At 40.0% G+C, this 16,511-nt stretch overlaps 1 protein-coding gene across 2 annotated transcripts in view; it reads right to left on the minus strand.

Moving 5' to 3' along the window:
• pappaa (pregnancy-associated plasma protein A, pappalysin 1a) overlaps window positions 1-16,511 on the minus strand; it is a 97,653-nt gene that overhangs the window by 52,904 nt on the left and 28,238 nt on the right. For both annotated transcript variants that reach the window (XM_078271244.1, XM_078271243.1), the window contains exons 7-10: window positions 12,180-12,681; window positions 3,758-3,886; window positions 3,491-3,582; window positions 717-913 (exon numbers count right to left, since the gene is read on the minus strand). In XM_078271244.1, the coding sequence (XP_078127370.1) occupies window positions 717-913; window positions 3,491-3,582; window positions 3,758-3,886; window positions 12,180-12,681 (920 nt within the window). The remainder of the gene's footprint in view (window positions 1-716; window positions 914-3,490; window positions 3,583-3,757; window positions 3,887-12,179; window positions 12,682-16,511) is intronic.

Consider the following 16,511-nt stretch of genomic DNA (forward strand, 5'->3'; position numbering starts at 1 on the left):
TGAGGCCTAACAGTGTCAACACAAAAACTGTGTCTGTGTGTGTGTGTGTGTGTGTGTGTGTGTGTGTGTGTGTGTGTGTGTGTGTGTGTGTGTGTGTGTGTGTGAATGTATGCATCACCCTAATGTTTTGGGCAATCAGCCTCTTTCTGCTTGGCAACAGCAACAGATCAATGCTTTCACCAGGCTTACGTGGAATCAATGGCTACTCTCATCTTCAATACGCATTACTTTAATGAGAGCAGCAAACATCTGCATCCACCCTGGGAGACATCTAATTCAATGTCCCAATCTCTAAAATTACTTAACTGGCAAACAAGCAAAATAAGTTGTTTTTGCAAGTGTATTCCAAAACATTTAGGCTTCATTACCATCATAGTGTAAAACATTGATCCAAATCCAAATCATCAATGGCGTAAAGACATACCCCAAACAGTGATGGAGAATGCCTGTTTGTAATGATCCATTATGATCCAATTTGTTTAATATCAGATAGGAATACAGGATTCCTAAATTGACTGACTGTTTTTTTTAATAGGATATTTGATTTCATGTCTGCGTAATGTTTTTAACCTCTGACGCTGTAATTTACATCAAACTGTAGTGTGTAATAGTCACACAGATAAAAGCATAGCCTTAAGAAAAATTCATAGCAAATTCCAACACATATATATAAATATATACATACTGTATACAGGAAAAACTGTGTATGTCCTTACCTTAGTAACAGCAGGGTATCCGGCAGCTACCTCACCAGAGCAGTAGGGCTTCTCCTCGTGGGAAACTTCAACAGTGGAGGCCCACTGGTCAAGGAAACCATTGGGGGTGTAAAGGCCACAGTCTCTCACACCCGTCTCTCGCTCAAAGTCCTCACACACCCCATCGCCATCATAGTAGTAACACGTGCTTGGCTCCTCTACAGGTGAACAGACAACAGAAAAAAAAGTTCTAATTTAATATAAATAAGTTACTGTGTTTGATCTGTATAGTACTTGTTCACTAAAGGGAGGTTTAAGTACAGCTAAAATATCAGTCAGTCAGATTCTACATATTCCCTGCCACCATGGTATAGCATGTTTTTACTTGCACAAAGCCATACAGGTGAGTTTTTACACACTTCAACCTTTACGACTCAATCCCACTCTCTCATCCTTTTTTTTTTTTTATAAAACATGTGTTCCCCTGATCCTTTGGGATACTACTCTAACCATATCTCCATTGTTTTGGAAGGTGAAGAGAGGAACAGATAAAGAAGGGGAGGAAGGTAAGAGATAAAAGGTGCATGGAAAAAGGAGGATAAATTCTTGAGTGTATGACGATCTACAAACAGAGACAGAGAACATATTAATGTCAAAAAGAAAGTAAAAAAAAGATTAATGGGAGAGGGTGATAAAGACAAACACAGAGACAGGAACTAGGGAGGAACCAGACAAAGTCAAGAGGTAAAGAAAGATACACAGACCTCCCGCCTGGAGTTAAGGTCTGGAACTGGAAGCTTATGGACTGAAGGAGAGGGGAGCAGAGCAGGGAGGTTGCCTGGGCCTCATTGCTCTCAGCTCTAAGCTAAAGCAGTGTCAGCCGGTGGGGTTCCAGTTAGGGGGAAGGCAAGATTCTGTGCCAAGTTGGCCGGGGCCTCCTCCTCGAAATTCCAACTCTCTCCAGCAAAGCCAAAAACTCAAGTCAGTTCTGTGCTCTGGCAATGGTGAAACGAGGGGCTACTGAGGGGGCATACAGAATAGGCTCCCGCCACTCACTCAGCAGGAGCAGAGGCAAGGAAGAAAGGAAGGAGTGAGGCATGAGGAAGCTTAAACAGTGGCTTGTGAAAGCTGCAGAAGTAATAGGTAGTGTGAGTGTGAGCTAAAGAGAAGGAAAAGGAGTAAGAGAAAGGGTATTGCTACAGTATTTGAATTTAGACAGGGATAGAATAAACAGATAATGGAAAAAGTGTAAAGATGACTGCGTGCAAGAGCAAAAAGACAAGAGCCCTACAGTTGGAGAAAGAAAGAGACAGATGAGATGAACAAAGATGACGATGTACAGACAGACAGAGAAAAGAAAGGTCCAGAGGCTGTCAAAGCAAACTATACCTATTTTGTTTTGTTTGATTTTTTTCAAGACAGCACCCCAAGCTACACTGACATGTCAAACACAGGCAAATCTGACCCTCTAAAACCATCACTTTTCTGATAGCAGGAAAATGTGGCTTAAAAAAATCATAATGCATTTCCCTTATGCTTTATCTGCACCTGTGTTTACTGTGGCTTGGAGACCTTTCGAGACATAACACCTGGGATTGTAATGCCAGGTGGGGTCATGGGAAAAAGAACTTTATTCGATATTTAGTCGATTTAGTCAATTCCACATTTAATTTGGCTCAATCGTGTGAATAGCCTATTTAAGCTCATCCAGACTGTAGCAACCTGGCCCTGTTGTATACTTTTTCCATCCAACTCTCTCTTTTACTATCCAACACACTGACAAGCAGGCACTCTCTCACACATATAGACAGATAGACAGAAGGTCCCATCATTATAGTGTCAGATTTCTGTGCAAAACTACAACTATGTCAGACAGTGTCGGAGACACACACACACACACACACACACACACACACACACACACACGCACATACCCCTTTGCACTGCAGTTGGTGGAAAAACAGCACAGCCAAAGCAGTCATCCAGCAATCTGACAGGGATTAAGTGGCCACTTCACAGAGACTCACACATGTGTGTGCATACATGCATGCACTATACAGTTAAATGCACACACACACACATACAATCACAACAGGGGGTCAAAATTATTGTCTACAGCAGGAGAACTGGACAGGAAACAATCCATCTATTCATAAAACAAAACAACGTAGGAGATGCCAATCACTCAACTATGTAAAATAAGATGACTCACCCTTTAAGAAAATAATGATTTCCAGATTTATTTATTTTTTAACAAGAGGTCAAAGTCATTATGATATCTAACGACATTTTTATTCTTTTGAGAAAGGCATGAAGCACTTGAATAAAAGACGTCCAGATGTTAAATTGGTTTATTCACAAAGTTAGCTTTTGGGTCTTATCCAAAACTTTGCAACTTGTTTTCAGTTGACTCTACGCAGACAATATCATGGCAAAGAGGAATAAAGAACTGTAATGTTATGTAAGAAACTGGTGGTCAAATCATAACTTGCTAAATGTCCCATGTAATGTAGCATGTTAATGTCATTTAAAATGTGACTTTTGGCCAGTAACATATGTTTAGAAGCTCATCAGTAAACATTATTATTATTGAACATTTTCAATATAGGCTACAGTATTGTAATAAAGTATTTTATATATAGTTTTTCATTTTTTCTGACACTTTTCTTTTCAAAAGAAATCAGTTAATTTAAGTCAGTTAATTCTATTTCCAGTATTTTCCCCAACAGCATTCGAGAGAAAGAAACCCATGACTGCATTTGAACCTTGACGATACCTTTGTCCATATAACTTACCAACACAGTTGAAGAAGGGTTCTTTCTTGCACTGACTGGAGCAGCCATCCCCATTCATAGAGTTCATATCATCACATTCCTCTCCTTTGGAACTAAAATATCAGGAGGAGATACTCAGAAAACATGCACACACACATACCGCCAAACGGATAAATACTGAATGTAACACATTAGGAGTAAAGTTTATTTTTGTGAAAATGCTTCATTGCACATCCTTATGGATGCTTTTATATATATTTTAATCATGTTAGTAAGGGTGCCTGTTACCTCTGGATACGTCCATCCCCACAGTAGGGTGCCCCCAGATCGTGTACCAGAGGTGGGGAAGGCTCACTTTCACTCCGGCTAGAGATTGTTTGGACCTGGTAGGTGTACACAACATGTGGCGCCACATCCCTGCACAGAGAGAGGCAAAGATCACAGTAAGTCCACATATTTCAGGATAATGTGAAGCCTCGAAGAAATGTCTGATAAATAATCCCATATAAAGAAAGGAGTAAGAGCAGCTGAGAAAGATACTCGGACCAGGCCTGTGAAGAACGGATCGATAGGACTACTGCTCTGTTTGCTAGTGTGTGTGTGTGTTGTAGCAATCTTCAGGTATCTCAAGTACCATTAGCACATCACAAATTAGAAAATCGACCTATATCCAGTCACTGCATTTACCCGATTTGGGTCCAAATTTGTTTTGTTTTCTCACCCTAGTGATTTAAGGAACCATCATGATGAATACACAATGGACAGGAGAAATATTGGGGGACTACTCACTTTGCTGGTGTAAGACGCCATGATGGTTTCTTGAGTCACCATGATAAGGAAGTCTGAAAAAAAAGTCTGAAAGGAAAAAAAAACATAAATGAGAAAACCAAAACCATAAATAAATAAAAATATCAAAGCTGTAAATGAGAAACCATAAGCAAAGCAGCAAAACAAAACTCAAGGAAAGAATACTGTAAATGAGAAACAACAAAAGTGCAAGTGAGGGTGCTGTCATGACATCATTAGTTGTCCTGTTTGTATTGCTATTTCATGATTACGTTTTCTCTTTGATCTGTTGTTTGCCTTTACATGTTACTTGTATTACCATCAGCTTTAATCATTTGTGTTGGATTCTGGCCCTGTTTTAACTATGGGCAGGTTTACTGGTTCCTGTAAGCTAGTAATCAAGTGAATGACACACATCATGGGTCTCTTCAGACTCATCAAAACACAACTTGAGTCGGAAGAAACATTGAGCTGAGGCATGTAGCCTGTCTCATGAATCCATAATATTGTTTCATTCTAACAACTTTCCTAACAGGAAACAAAACTAAGAACAAAAGTTTAAAAAATTAACAAGTAAAGGCAAGCAAAGAATCTGAGAGTTTATGTATTTATTTATCTATTTTGACTATTATAAACAATAAAAACAGGATAACTGATTTTCACATCAGCACTCTCATTTGCAGCTGTGTTTTCACAGTTTTCTTTCTGTTTTGACTTTTCTTTTGCTTATAGTTTTGGTTTCTCATTTCTAGTTTTGATTTATCGCTTATGGTCATGGTTTCTCCTTCATGGTTTTTGTTTTTTGGCTTTCAGAGTTTTTGACCCTACATTTTGTATGTCCGGATGTGAGTGTGTGTGTGTGTGTGTGTGTGTGTGTGTGTGTGTGTGTGTGTGTGTGTGTGTGTGTGTGTGTGTGTGTGTGCGCAAAACTGAAGACTAAGTGACTTTATTTCTTTACATTCTAATTTTGATTCAGACATGAACTCACTCAAGAAAATGTTTTTCGATGCATAAGGTCATAGGAATGCATAATTGTTGTGTATAATCATGGCTATTATTGGTTAAGTACATGACAAAAATTAGATCTATGAGTGGGGAACAATATCAGGAAATGAGGGTAATAGGACCGAAAGGTTAGCCATGGATCATTTCATGTGGACCATCAAGTACTATAGACCGACTTTTGGAATGCTCTCTGCAATGCTGTAAATGCAGTGACAAGCATGCAGGGATACTGTACGAGGGCCTACATGGATTTATATGCTCATACAAATACATGCTGTCACAGACACGCAATACTTTTGTTGTTAATAACAAACTGCCAGCCAACTATATGGCCTTTAAACTTAAACAAGAGTACACAGGCATGAACCACTATTCCTACTGCTGCCATATAATCCCCAGTGTGAGAGTAATGCAGCACCAGCAGCAAACATTGCCATAAGGTTTCACCCAAGGCCAAAGATAAAGTCAGAAATCAAACCAAGAAAGTGTTGATGTGAGTGTGAGTGATGTGCAGGGAAGCCATAATCTTTTATGAGCTCTAAGTCAGACCATTCAGTTTAACATTTTGGTCCACTAATCACAGAGTTAGTGGTTTGATCCCTGGCTCCTCCTATCTACATGCCAAAGTGTCCTTGGGCAAGACAGTGAACCCCAAGTGTGGGTGAATGAAAAGCAACTACCATGTGTATATGAGTGCAGTTGAATGTTCAAAAAGATGTTAATGAAAGCAGCAGGTATATTCTGCATTCCCATGTACAAACACAAACACTCAAATATACTGCATTGCATTAAGGTGTTCAAATGCATGTTTGCTTGTGGATACTTCCCCCCCCCCTCATCTCCTTTTCTCTTTTTGTTTGTTCATCACAATTACCAGCAGACGAAATTAGACCAAGTTCAAGTTAGCTGCACTGTCTCAATTATAAAAACTGATGGACCTAAAGATCATATAACAAAATGAATTTCCCCACAGCAAAATTTGTGCCTAGGATGAAATATTTATGTTGGCTTTATTATTATCAACACAGAACGTTTGACCTGACAGACTCTCTTTTATACTTCAGTATGTCCTGTTCTGCAATGTTGGCTCATGCTGGTGTAACTTCAGGCTACACTCAAACATGCCCCCTCTAATTGAATTAGTTTAGCCCCTGGAAAAGTCGAGCTGTGGGAGACTTTATCTCTGAGGAGAGCAAACACACAGAATAGGCGGAAAGAAGAGAGAAACCGATATTGCTTTGCAGGAAAGCAGCACATGAATTACCCTTTTATGGATAATGAGAAATGCTGGCTATTATACTGTAGGTAATTCAATGCACAGTAATTGCACCGCTTGATCAGGCCACACTGAGAGACATGCAAGAACATGCAAGAACAAAGAGACAAGTAGCTAGATCCGGCTGAGTAGGAGGCTAACGAGGAGAAGAACAAGAATATACTAGAGAAAAAAGTTGAGAAAAAATTTTAAGAAGAAGAGATAGGTAACAGGAAGGATTAAATGGTGACTTTTAAAATAGGGCCTAGAGTTGTATACAGTATATAGGGCAGGGGGGTTTCTGTGTAAAATATGATGAGTTAACAGTCATCTATTCCTCATTATGCTGGTGTTAATCAATCTTTCCACATGTAGAATCAAGATAGTGCTCTCCCAATAGCTTTGAATCAGCTGATGTTTAGTTATTCATGCTGTATTCCAGTATTGGAGATTCAGAGAGCAAAGACACCTGAGAGCATTGTTTGCATGTTTACATTTTCCTGACACACTGTAAAATCTGACAAGTTGATCTTAATTTTTTAAATCAAGGAAACCGATTGCCTTGAAATTCTTTGTTTGTATTTACTTAATTTTGTGAAGTTGTTGCAACTTAAAATGGCAAGTGAAATTAACTTCACGTGCAGTCCTGGCACAGATAAGGTCTTCTTTCAGCAGCAAAGGCAGAAGTAGCGTGATGTTGATGTACCACTACAAAAAGTTGAGGTGGATGATGCACAACCACGGTCAAGCTGTGGTTTGCGCCCACAATCAACGTTGATTTTCTTTTGCAAATTAATCTAGGATAAGGACTGAAAACCAGTTAGCAGCATCAATAGTAGCCTACTGGAAACACTTTTTGAACCACACCCACAACTTTCGCCTGTAAAAAGCCATTAAAAGCTTGGGTCTAAATCTAGACCATCCGCAATTATTTCCCCAGACTACACTGAGAACTCAGATGCCACTGTGTCATGAATTGCAACCTGCTTGGGCCACATAGGCAGCTCCCTCACTTGGAAAATCAGATGCCATCTTAACAAACCTAAATGATCAGAACTACTTTGCTCAGTGTAGGCCTTTGTGCTTCACATGGGAAGCAGTTGACTATTGTCAGTTGAATGGTCTTTTTGTTTGAAAATGTCATACCATGGTAAAACAAAGTGTTTCCAAACAGATTGTAGATGTTATTTCAGATGTATGCAGAAGGTCAATAGTGCAACTCCTCATAGCGTGATAACAACTCTTCAAACATAACTTTTAACCTGTTCCCAATTAGGTGAATGCTTGATTCCTCCTGACCTCACTGCTAATAGCCATGCTGTGTTAGCTGCTGCGGTTAGCAGCAGTGAAGAATGAAACAGAACATATGGTGCAGATGTAACACAGTTCCATAGATCCTCTATCCCTTAGAACTTGGTGAATGGGATATATATAAGAACAAAATTTAGAGTGACAGGGACATTAATTAACAGTACATTTGTGGAAGTGTTTATGGCCAGCATCATCTCTGGTTCCCACAAGATGAAGTACAATCATTTGACACAGGTGTATGTAATGGACAATATCCTGTGATAGACATGACTTCTGGCGGCCATCCAGACTTCTTAAAACCACACTTTCATCTGTAACTGATTAGCTATGATATGTAACTGATCTGAGATGCAACAAAAGACTGCACTTCAGTTGCAGACAAGGTGTCACATGATAAGATTTCATCACTAGTGTTTCTTTGTTCATCCAGACATTCTTCTCAAGACCCCTGTAGGAATAGAGGTTTTATCTTGGCTCACGCTCAGTCAGGCACAAAGAACTGAAATATGCCTTCAAACATGTTTTGATAGCACCAGGTGATTACCCATGGAAGCATGAGCTAATGTATGTTCCTGCCACTGAGAGCAAGAAGAGTGTTGGTGGGTTTCTGTGTTTATCTGTGTGTGAGTGTGTGTTCCTGTCTCCACTAGTGTGTGCACTAGGCTTATGTGTGAGCATGCATATGGATGTGCTTCCGTTCTGTAGCTGTTTGTTGTTCTTGGCTGAGAGATCCCAGATGAGAAAAGCAGATACATTTAAGGAAGTTGAGAAAAAGTCTTAGATTGAGCCTGCAAGAACAACAAACAGGGCAATGCTTCTTTTGTCAGTATGACAGCTGACACACATTTGAGGTTTCACTGATTTTAATTTTAAGTTTCGACCTAAAAGCGGTACTTTAAAAGAGACAGACAAATGCAACGTCCAAACCCACAAATACCAGAAAGGTAAAGTTTGTTGTTGTTACTGCAATCAACTGCCTAAATTGCAGTTATTGATTACAATTGTTATCTTTACATGGAAAAGACACAGTAATCACCAGCACAGCCTCTGCCCAAGAAATACAACCTTCTTCTTGACTATCCACACAAACAAACCTGCAAACCTACTTCTGATATCCAATTTCTTTCAGTAGTCCCAATTTATTCCTATATGATTTGTCTCTTTCCTATCGTGGTAAACAGAATCCTGGAAATATGCTGGTGAGTGCACCAGACATCCCATGACTCCCCATGAGGACTACATTGTTCACTCTGTCTGCAACTCATGAATATGTTTCATATTAGGAGGATTACGCAAGGCTCATTTCTAATGTCCAACATCGTATAGAGAAGGCAAGGGGGGGTTGGCCTGTTATAAAAAAAAGAAACTGTTAAGAAGTCAAATCAATGAGTGGTGAGAGGAAATGAACATTTACGTGAAAAAAAATAGTTTTGCCAAAAGATTCATAGTTTATTTTAAGTAGTGATGAATTACTTAAAATTACACTAAAGGTTAGTCTAGTGATATCAAATTCAAAATTAATATAGTTTAAATTTGAAATATATTCTTGTTGTTATTGACATTGCCAATGAACCAAAATTGTCTTAGGGAATACATAATTTTTTTTCTCCATGTATGAACTGTATCTCCAAAACAAATATTAAGTCTGCTCAATACTTAAGGCCGTGCTGTGCCATATAACCATGTCGGCATAAGCAAAAGTGTTTATAGTTGTTGCGAACGCATTTCAGATAGGCAATCATAGTATTGCAATGATTTGTATACACAAAAAAGTGACAGAAATAGTTGTGTAAAGAATGAAAAAGTAGCTTGCAACAGCCACTGTCATTGCATACTGGCATTTTATTGATACATGCAGAGGATACTCACAATGATGAATGCCAGAGTGCAGTGCTAATTTTTACAATTAGCCAGAAAGTGTGTAGCTCAAAACCAATATATAAGCAAATCTACAATCTTCTTTTTAAGAGGAGACATGAGGTAGACTGACTTCTCAAGAAGCAGCAGATTAGCTGAGGGATGGATGGGCATGGGGGGGGGGGGGTATTATGTGGAAGAGTTGTTCAGAACCAGGGTAGAGTCAGATTACAGAGGGAGTGTGGGGTAGTATTGATGCTGGGGGAGCTGCCCTCTCTCTCTTTTGGCTGGGAGGTCTCTTCACGTCAGCTCTGAGATAGGCTTTGACTGAATGACAGCTCTGAAACCCACATCAGAAAGAGGATTAGCCAATGAGCTGGGGTGCCTCAGAGCGATGGGGTCAAATTAACCAAATCCTCCTACTCTCTCTTTTCATACTTTCTCGACCCCATAATGTTCTCCTCCAACCACTTTTGATTTACCCCCAACTTGTCCAGCCTTTCACCGGTGCGACTCCTCTTCACTTGACCCTTCTTACTCGCTACCATAATGTACTCTATCACCTTGACCTCCCAGCCCTTAGCCATTCCAAACTAACCACCACGCATGAATAGAGCCAAGATGTCAGTTGTCCTCTTTCTCAGTTTGCCCCAGCTCAGGTGAAGGCCAGTGGCCTGACAGTGGGAGGTCAATCAACCCCCTCAACCAAGACCTTCATCACTCTAGCCAACCCAATGGAAACATGTTGCAAGAAGAAGCCGCTTACTGTGTGGTCAACAAAAGCATTTCAGCAGCTGCACCAAGGCGATCAAACAGAGCACTTCACAAAGGCTCTGTCAAAGGCTGTGCTTGTTGTCAGACAAATTTCTCTTGAGTGACCCTTGGTTCTCCTGTTTGACATTTCTTTCTCTTAGAATTATTTGTTTGTTGAAGAATGCCACATAAGTACTATGCACCAGAACCTGTTTGCCTAATACTTAGTTGGTTTAAGTAGTGCCATGATATGCAAAGACACAACTCACAAACTGCTTCCCTTGCATCAGTATCATAAGTTAGCTATAAAGGCTAATGTCCATGCAATAATCAGTAACCAAGAGTAACTCAAAACATTGGAAGAAAAGTGAAAACCGCCCCTTGAGCATGTTTTTTCTCAATTGTTTGTTTTCATTTTCTCATTTAGTTTTTTTATGTTTTTATGTTAAGTTTTTAGGTAAAATGCCTCTTTTTTTAAAGACAACATATATTTTTGTTGTTGTTGTTGCACCTTTTCTTCATTTCAATGAGTTAAAGACTTTGATGGCTGGAACACACATACTTGCTATAAAACTTCTGACCATTTACGAGACAAGATTCCCTACACTCACAACAGAAAATAGTCAGCCAGTGCCACTGACCACTACCACTGGAATGCAACCACAGCTAGTGAAATACACCACAGCAGTGAAACTACCTACAGCACATCAATAATCACTGAAGTGTGCCAAAACCTCCAAATAAATGCATCCCTACTGCAGACAGCCTTCCACGGACACAGCCATTCAAACAGAAATTTGTGTACGGACACTTTATGTAACTTAGGTATCATCACTCCATCTTGCCTCACATGCATACTCACCTTTTTGGCTCTTATTAAGCACTTTCCTTCTCATGAGAACCACGCTGACAGCACAATAGTGAGATGGCACAACACACAGCAGTGTCAAGTATAGCACAATCTTTATTGAGTCAGCACATTCCATGAAAGCAAAGCACTAAACTCTCCACAGTGTGCAGATAATACCTTTAACAAGCCAACTTGCCCTTGCTTCATGGAACATAGGAAAATACAAATGTGGGCAACAATTGACCTCTGACTTAGTCTGAAACAAATACTGGGCAGTAGATTTGAAACTGCAGAAGCAGTGGTGGCTTGCTAGTGCTCCTGGGGGTATTGAAAAGGATATCTGGTATTACAAGAACATATTTTTGTGGATAGTTTCCACAGATAAATAAACACCTTCTTACTGCCATGTCCAAAAAAAAATTACATCACACTAAGGCAGGAAGCTAAATGGTAATCACTCAGCAATTCTCAACTTCTTTATTTTTTTAGAATATTTTTTTGACAGGACAGCTAGGTGAGAAAGGGGAGAGAGAGGAGGGAAGACATGCAGGAAATCATCACAGGTCGGATTTGAACCCCGGACCTCTGCGTCAAGGAACAAACCTCTCAGGATATGTGTGCCTGCTCTACTCACTGACAACCCGGCCACAGCAATTGGCAACTTCTAAAAGAAAATACTTTGGGTAAAAACTATTTCAAATCAAAGCATGTCCAATGAGTTGTATAGCTTTTCCTCCTCTGCTAGGGGAAAGTTAGTCTTTCTCAAACCTTGACAAAGACCAAACTTTTCTTGATGTGTTATTTAGAATTTACTCAGCTCATAAATGTCAGGGAGGACATATGTAAATCTTTGTACACTCATAAAAAAAGTATTCACCTACCAGGTCACTTACCTGTCTGTATATCGGCGGGTAGGTTCATTCAACCTTAGACCGTGTGGTGCATGGGTGAAGGGTGGTTGACGCAACAGGCGGTAGCGTAATGGTTGGCAATGCCTACAAAGTATGCAGTCTGGCTTGGATGCCAAGAGGGTGGCATCAATCTCTAGGTGTTGTTCCATAGTAAAAAACTGTACCCCATACACCTCTTCCTCTATGTCCAGCTTTAAAGTCAGTGGGGTGTCACAGAAGACATTACTGGGGCCCAATGAAATGTTGTTCCCACTGACAGTCAGTAGCAATATGTTATGGATAGCTGGCAATGCTGTTTCCTCGGGGCTGAAGAAGGTGACCCACACAGTCAGGGAGTCTGGTATCAGCGGGTAGGGGAACTCTAGTTGAAGCATGCAGCCCTGGAGAGGGCACTCCGACAGGCCGACAACACCTTGCTCAATCCCTGCATTGGGGCTCCAGGTGCGCACACTTGGCTCACAAGCCTGCTCCACATCTGGAGGGCCTGTGGATACAAGACAGACACAACAAAATTACATTAAACATAAATCAGACACAATAAGCAAAAGTCACCTGGCCTTTCCTACATTAACATAATGAATGATTAAGTAGTGATGAATACAAATTAAATGCTACAGGTCCTTACATTTCTCAAAGGATGCAGGAAAACGGGTAAATTATAAACCTATTAGCATTTTTTAAAGTGCTGACAGATCAAGAATTTGCATCAGTGATCTTTTTATTATATCTACACATCTTGCAACATCAAGGTAGAGGTGAAACTGAGAGTTCATTGTGAGTCCATCTGCAGAGGAAAGGCAGAGCTAAGGTGTGTACCTTCTGAGAGGGGCCTGTGCAGGGTTCTCACTTCAGCAGTCATTACAACCTCTAACAGTCACACTCCAGCCATATTTGGAGTCCACACACAGCTAACTCACATTATCCCAAGTGACGTACACTAACATTCATCAAGCACTTTTAGAAGCCAGCAAGCAGCAGACACTATGTTCTCCCTCGATTTCCTTTTGTGCATTTCCAAGCTGGCAACCAACGAAGCCATTTGCTAACCTCATTTCTGGGCACCGTACAAAATTCCAGTGTTTAATCAAGTGAAGACTGAATATGGTTTCCAAGCCACATTATCTCAACACATTTATTATTGTACTGTAAGTGTGTGTGTGGCCAGAGTGGAGGTGAATTGAAAGAAAAAGATAGACAGAGAGAAAGAGAAAAAGAGGGAGGGAGAAAACGGGGGAGGCTGGGAGAGAATTAACTAAGATACTCCAAGAGCATGGCTTTGCTCGGCTTATTTAGTCCTGGCTTTGTGGGTACATTTTCCTTGAGTTTGCAAGGAAAGGAGCTGTAGCCACTGAAAATATTTTGTAATGTCAGCTGTTATGATGGGCCCTACTCTTGCTCTGGCGCTGTTGCTAATGTAGTTCGAGATTTAAGAGACAGGAGTGTCATCCACTGTGTAACCTGAGGCAATGTAAACTGTATTTCAAAGATGCAAAGATGTATCTAGGATTGGCAGAACAATCTGTGCAAGCAAAGGGTTTGAAATCCAACATGCAAACCGCAATAATCTATATTTAATTATCTGCTTAATAGCAGACAGAGCAGCTACCTTCAACAAATCATCAAAATTCACAATGAAAATATAAATGCTATATTTTATATACATTTCTTAACCCTCTAAGATTCACAGGAGCACACAGCTGCTCGAAAATGTTCTATCAGCTGCTTACTGCTACATAGACAGCCCAGCTCTGAAGTGTTTGACCTATAATTCCTTTAGTGCAGGAAGAGGAGGCCCCAAGGTAACTGAGGCATCAATACCTAAGCTTTGAATATGAGCCATTCATTCACTGTTGACAACAAAAACACCCATTCTGGGAAACATTTTATGAAATACATTGGGCATCACTGCGGAGTAATTAGTAATAGGTTCAATGTAAACCATTGTTTCTGTAGTCTCAAAGCTCTTGAGTATCTCATGAACATAGGTAGAGCCTGGACAAATATAACTGAAATGTTACATTTCACTGGAATTGTGGGTAATCAGTATGTATTCTTCACTGAAAGAAAGCTGATTGCTGCTTTTAGAGTACAGTAAGTACAACTGAGTTGAGAGAAATCAGATGGCAACCAGGCCTCTATGTCCCCTTACGCATTAAACAGTAGAGATGGAAAAAATAATTTAAATTACAAATCAAGATTTTTTTCCTCATTTCCTCATTAATAAAGTGTATATTATATTCTGATAATGACCTCAGAACAGATGGTAATGGCTGTGTATATAAGGTTATATTTGGCCAGAGGCCTGCAATTTCCACAGTAGCCAAATTAGCGCACAACGCAGCTGTTCCTCATGGCTTGGGACATGGTAGGAGCTGTGTATCTGTCAGACTGCATTATATTTTCACCCCCTAGTGACTAGGAATCGGCTAGCTTTAAATAAAAATATAGTAAATCAATAAAAAACACACTAACCACCAATAGTTGAACTGGAAACCTGCTTATTATGGCATTGTTTAAGATAGTGCCTTTTCCTCTGCTCTTTTTTGGAGTTGGGGAAGTTCACACATGAGACGCGTAGTGAGCGTTTAGACCAAAAACAGTCCTGTGATTAAAAGAATGGAAGGGTCTGCGTTGGTGGGGGTCGTGTTGTTTCAGATATCAATGAAAAGATTAAATACGATCGTGGAAGTCTACATGGGTTTAAAGGCTTATCAGACAACAGAACACTGCATATCGGTGTAAAATACTATGAGACAGGATCTTACAACTGGAAAGTAATTACGGTGACAATAATTTATTTTTCATTGCGATGATAGCCGGGTAAACAGTAGAAACACATTGTTCACATTACAAAATCTGCGTGCTTACAGTAACTGACCAATGCAGCACCCTGCTTGAGCTGTAGCTTCAGAGACCGTGGGATTTCCCAAACTGAATAAATCCCGCTCGCACATATAAACACAAAACTGCTTTGCTAGCTCCATCGTGTTGTAACTAAGACATCTCCTGAAAAAATAATTGTATTCATTAGCATGATTGCCGTACTGTTTAGTTCAAAAACATCCAAAACACTGTACGAAAACATACCAGACGCAAGCTTTTACTTTGAAAAGTCGAAGCTCGCGGACTGCACCAGCCGGGAGGGCATGCATGAGACAGGAGGTCTCCAGGCTGCAGCCATACCCGACTCAAATATCCTTTCGGTCCCGGTGATTATTTGTGAAATTGTGCAAACGACCGCCTTTTCAAGCCATTTGAGAAGGAAGGAGTGGTAGCATACATGCCCCCAAATTGACGCTTGTCTGAGAAATGGAGTTTTGGATAATATTCAACTTCGGCAAGCTTACCTATGCTAAAATATACAATGACTGAGGAAGCCTAGTGACGAGTCCATAGCAACCAGTGTTGGATTTGTTACTTCCCAGTGTCCTTTGTTGAATGGTCTCAATGTTTTATTGTTTTATTTCATGTGAATACTAGTTTACTAGATGAGTAACTTAGTATTTGAAGTAATGCAGTAATGCAGTGTGCATTTAGTTTCAATGCTTATTGTGTTTCCACAACTATGAGTAAATGAGTTAGTGAGTAAATCTACTGAAATGGCCACCATAACAGTGGAGTGTGATGTGTAAGATGAGAATGCAGAGGTTTAGTCACATAAATTATGGCTGTAAAATGTCTTTGCCAAGTGCAAACTAGTACAGAATGCATCAATAAATTGTTGGGGAGGGTCATCCCATTTTTCCATATAATTTTGGAGGGTCATCCAAAATGTATTGCTGGTGAAGACCTGTGTGAAGCTAGCCCCCCCATGTCATCCAAAAATTATTAAAAACACTGCTATTCGTTTGTGCTACGTTTGTGCCGGTTTGTGCCGTAAAAAATAACGTTTGTGCTGTTAAGGGTTTTAAGTAATTCAACTTTACATTTTCTGGCCAGTGACATCACCCAGCTCCCCCATTAATGTCCAAATCTCCCCAAAATGGTCTCAATCGTTTGTGCTACGTTTGTGCTGATTTGTGCTGTTACAAAAAACATTTGTGTTACTATGTTTTTTAAGTTATAACGCTTTATAGGTTACATGCGTGACGTCACCCAGCCCCCCATTAATGTCCACATCTCCCCAAAATGGTCTCAATTGTTTGTGCTACGTTTGTGCTGATTTGTGGCATTAAAAAAAAACATTTGTGCTACTATGTTTTTTAAGTTATAACGCTTTATAGGTTAAATGCGTGACATCACCCAGCCCCCCATTAATGTCCGAATCTTCCCAAAATGGTCTCAATCGTTTGTGCTACATTTGTGCCGTTAAAA

The sequence above is a fragment of the Sander vitreus genome, chromosome 16 (assembly GCF_031162955.1).
Source record: "Sander vitreus isolate 19-12246 chromosome 16, sanVit1, whole genome shotgun sequence".
NCBI classification, from domain to species: domain Eukaryota; kingdom Metazoa; phylum Chordata; class Actinopteri; order Perciformes; family Percidae; genus Sander; species Sander vitreus.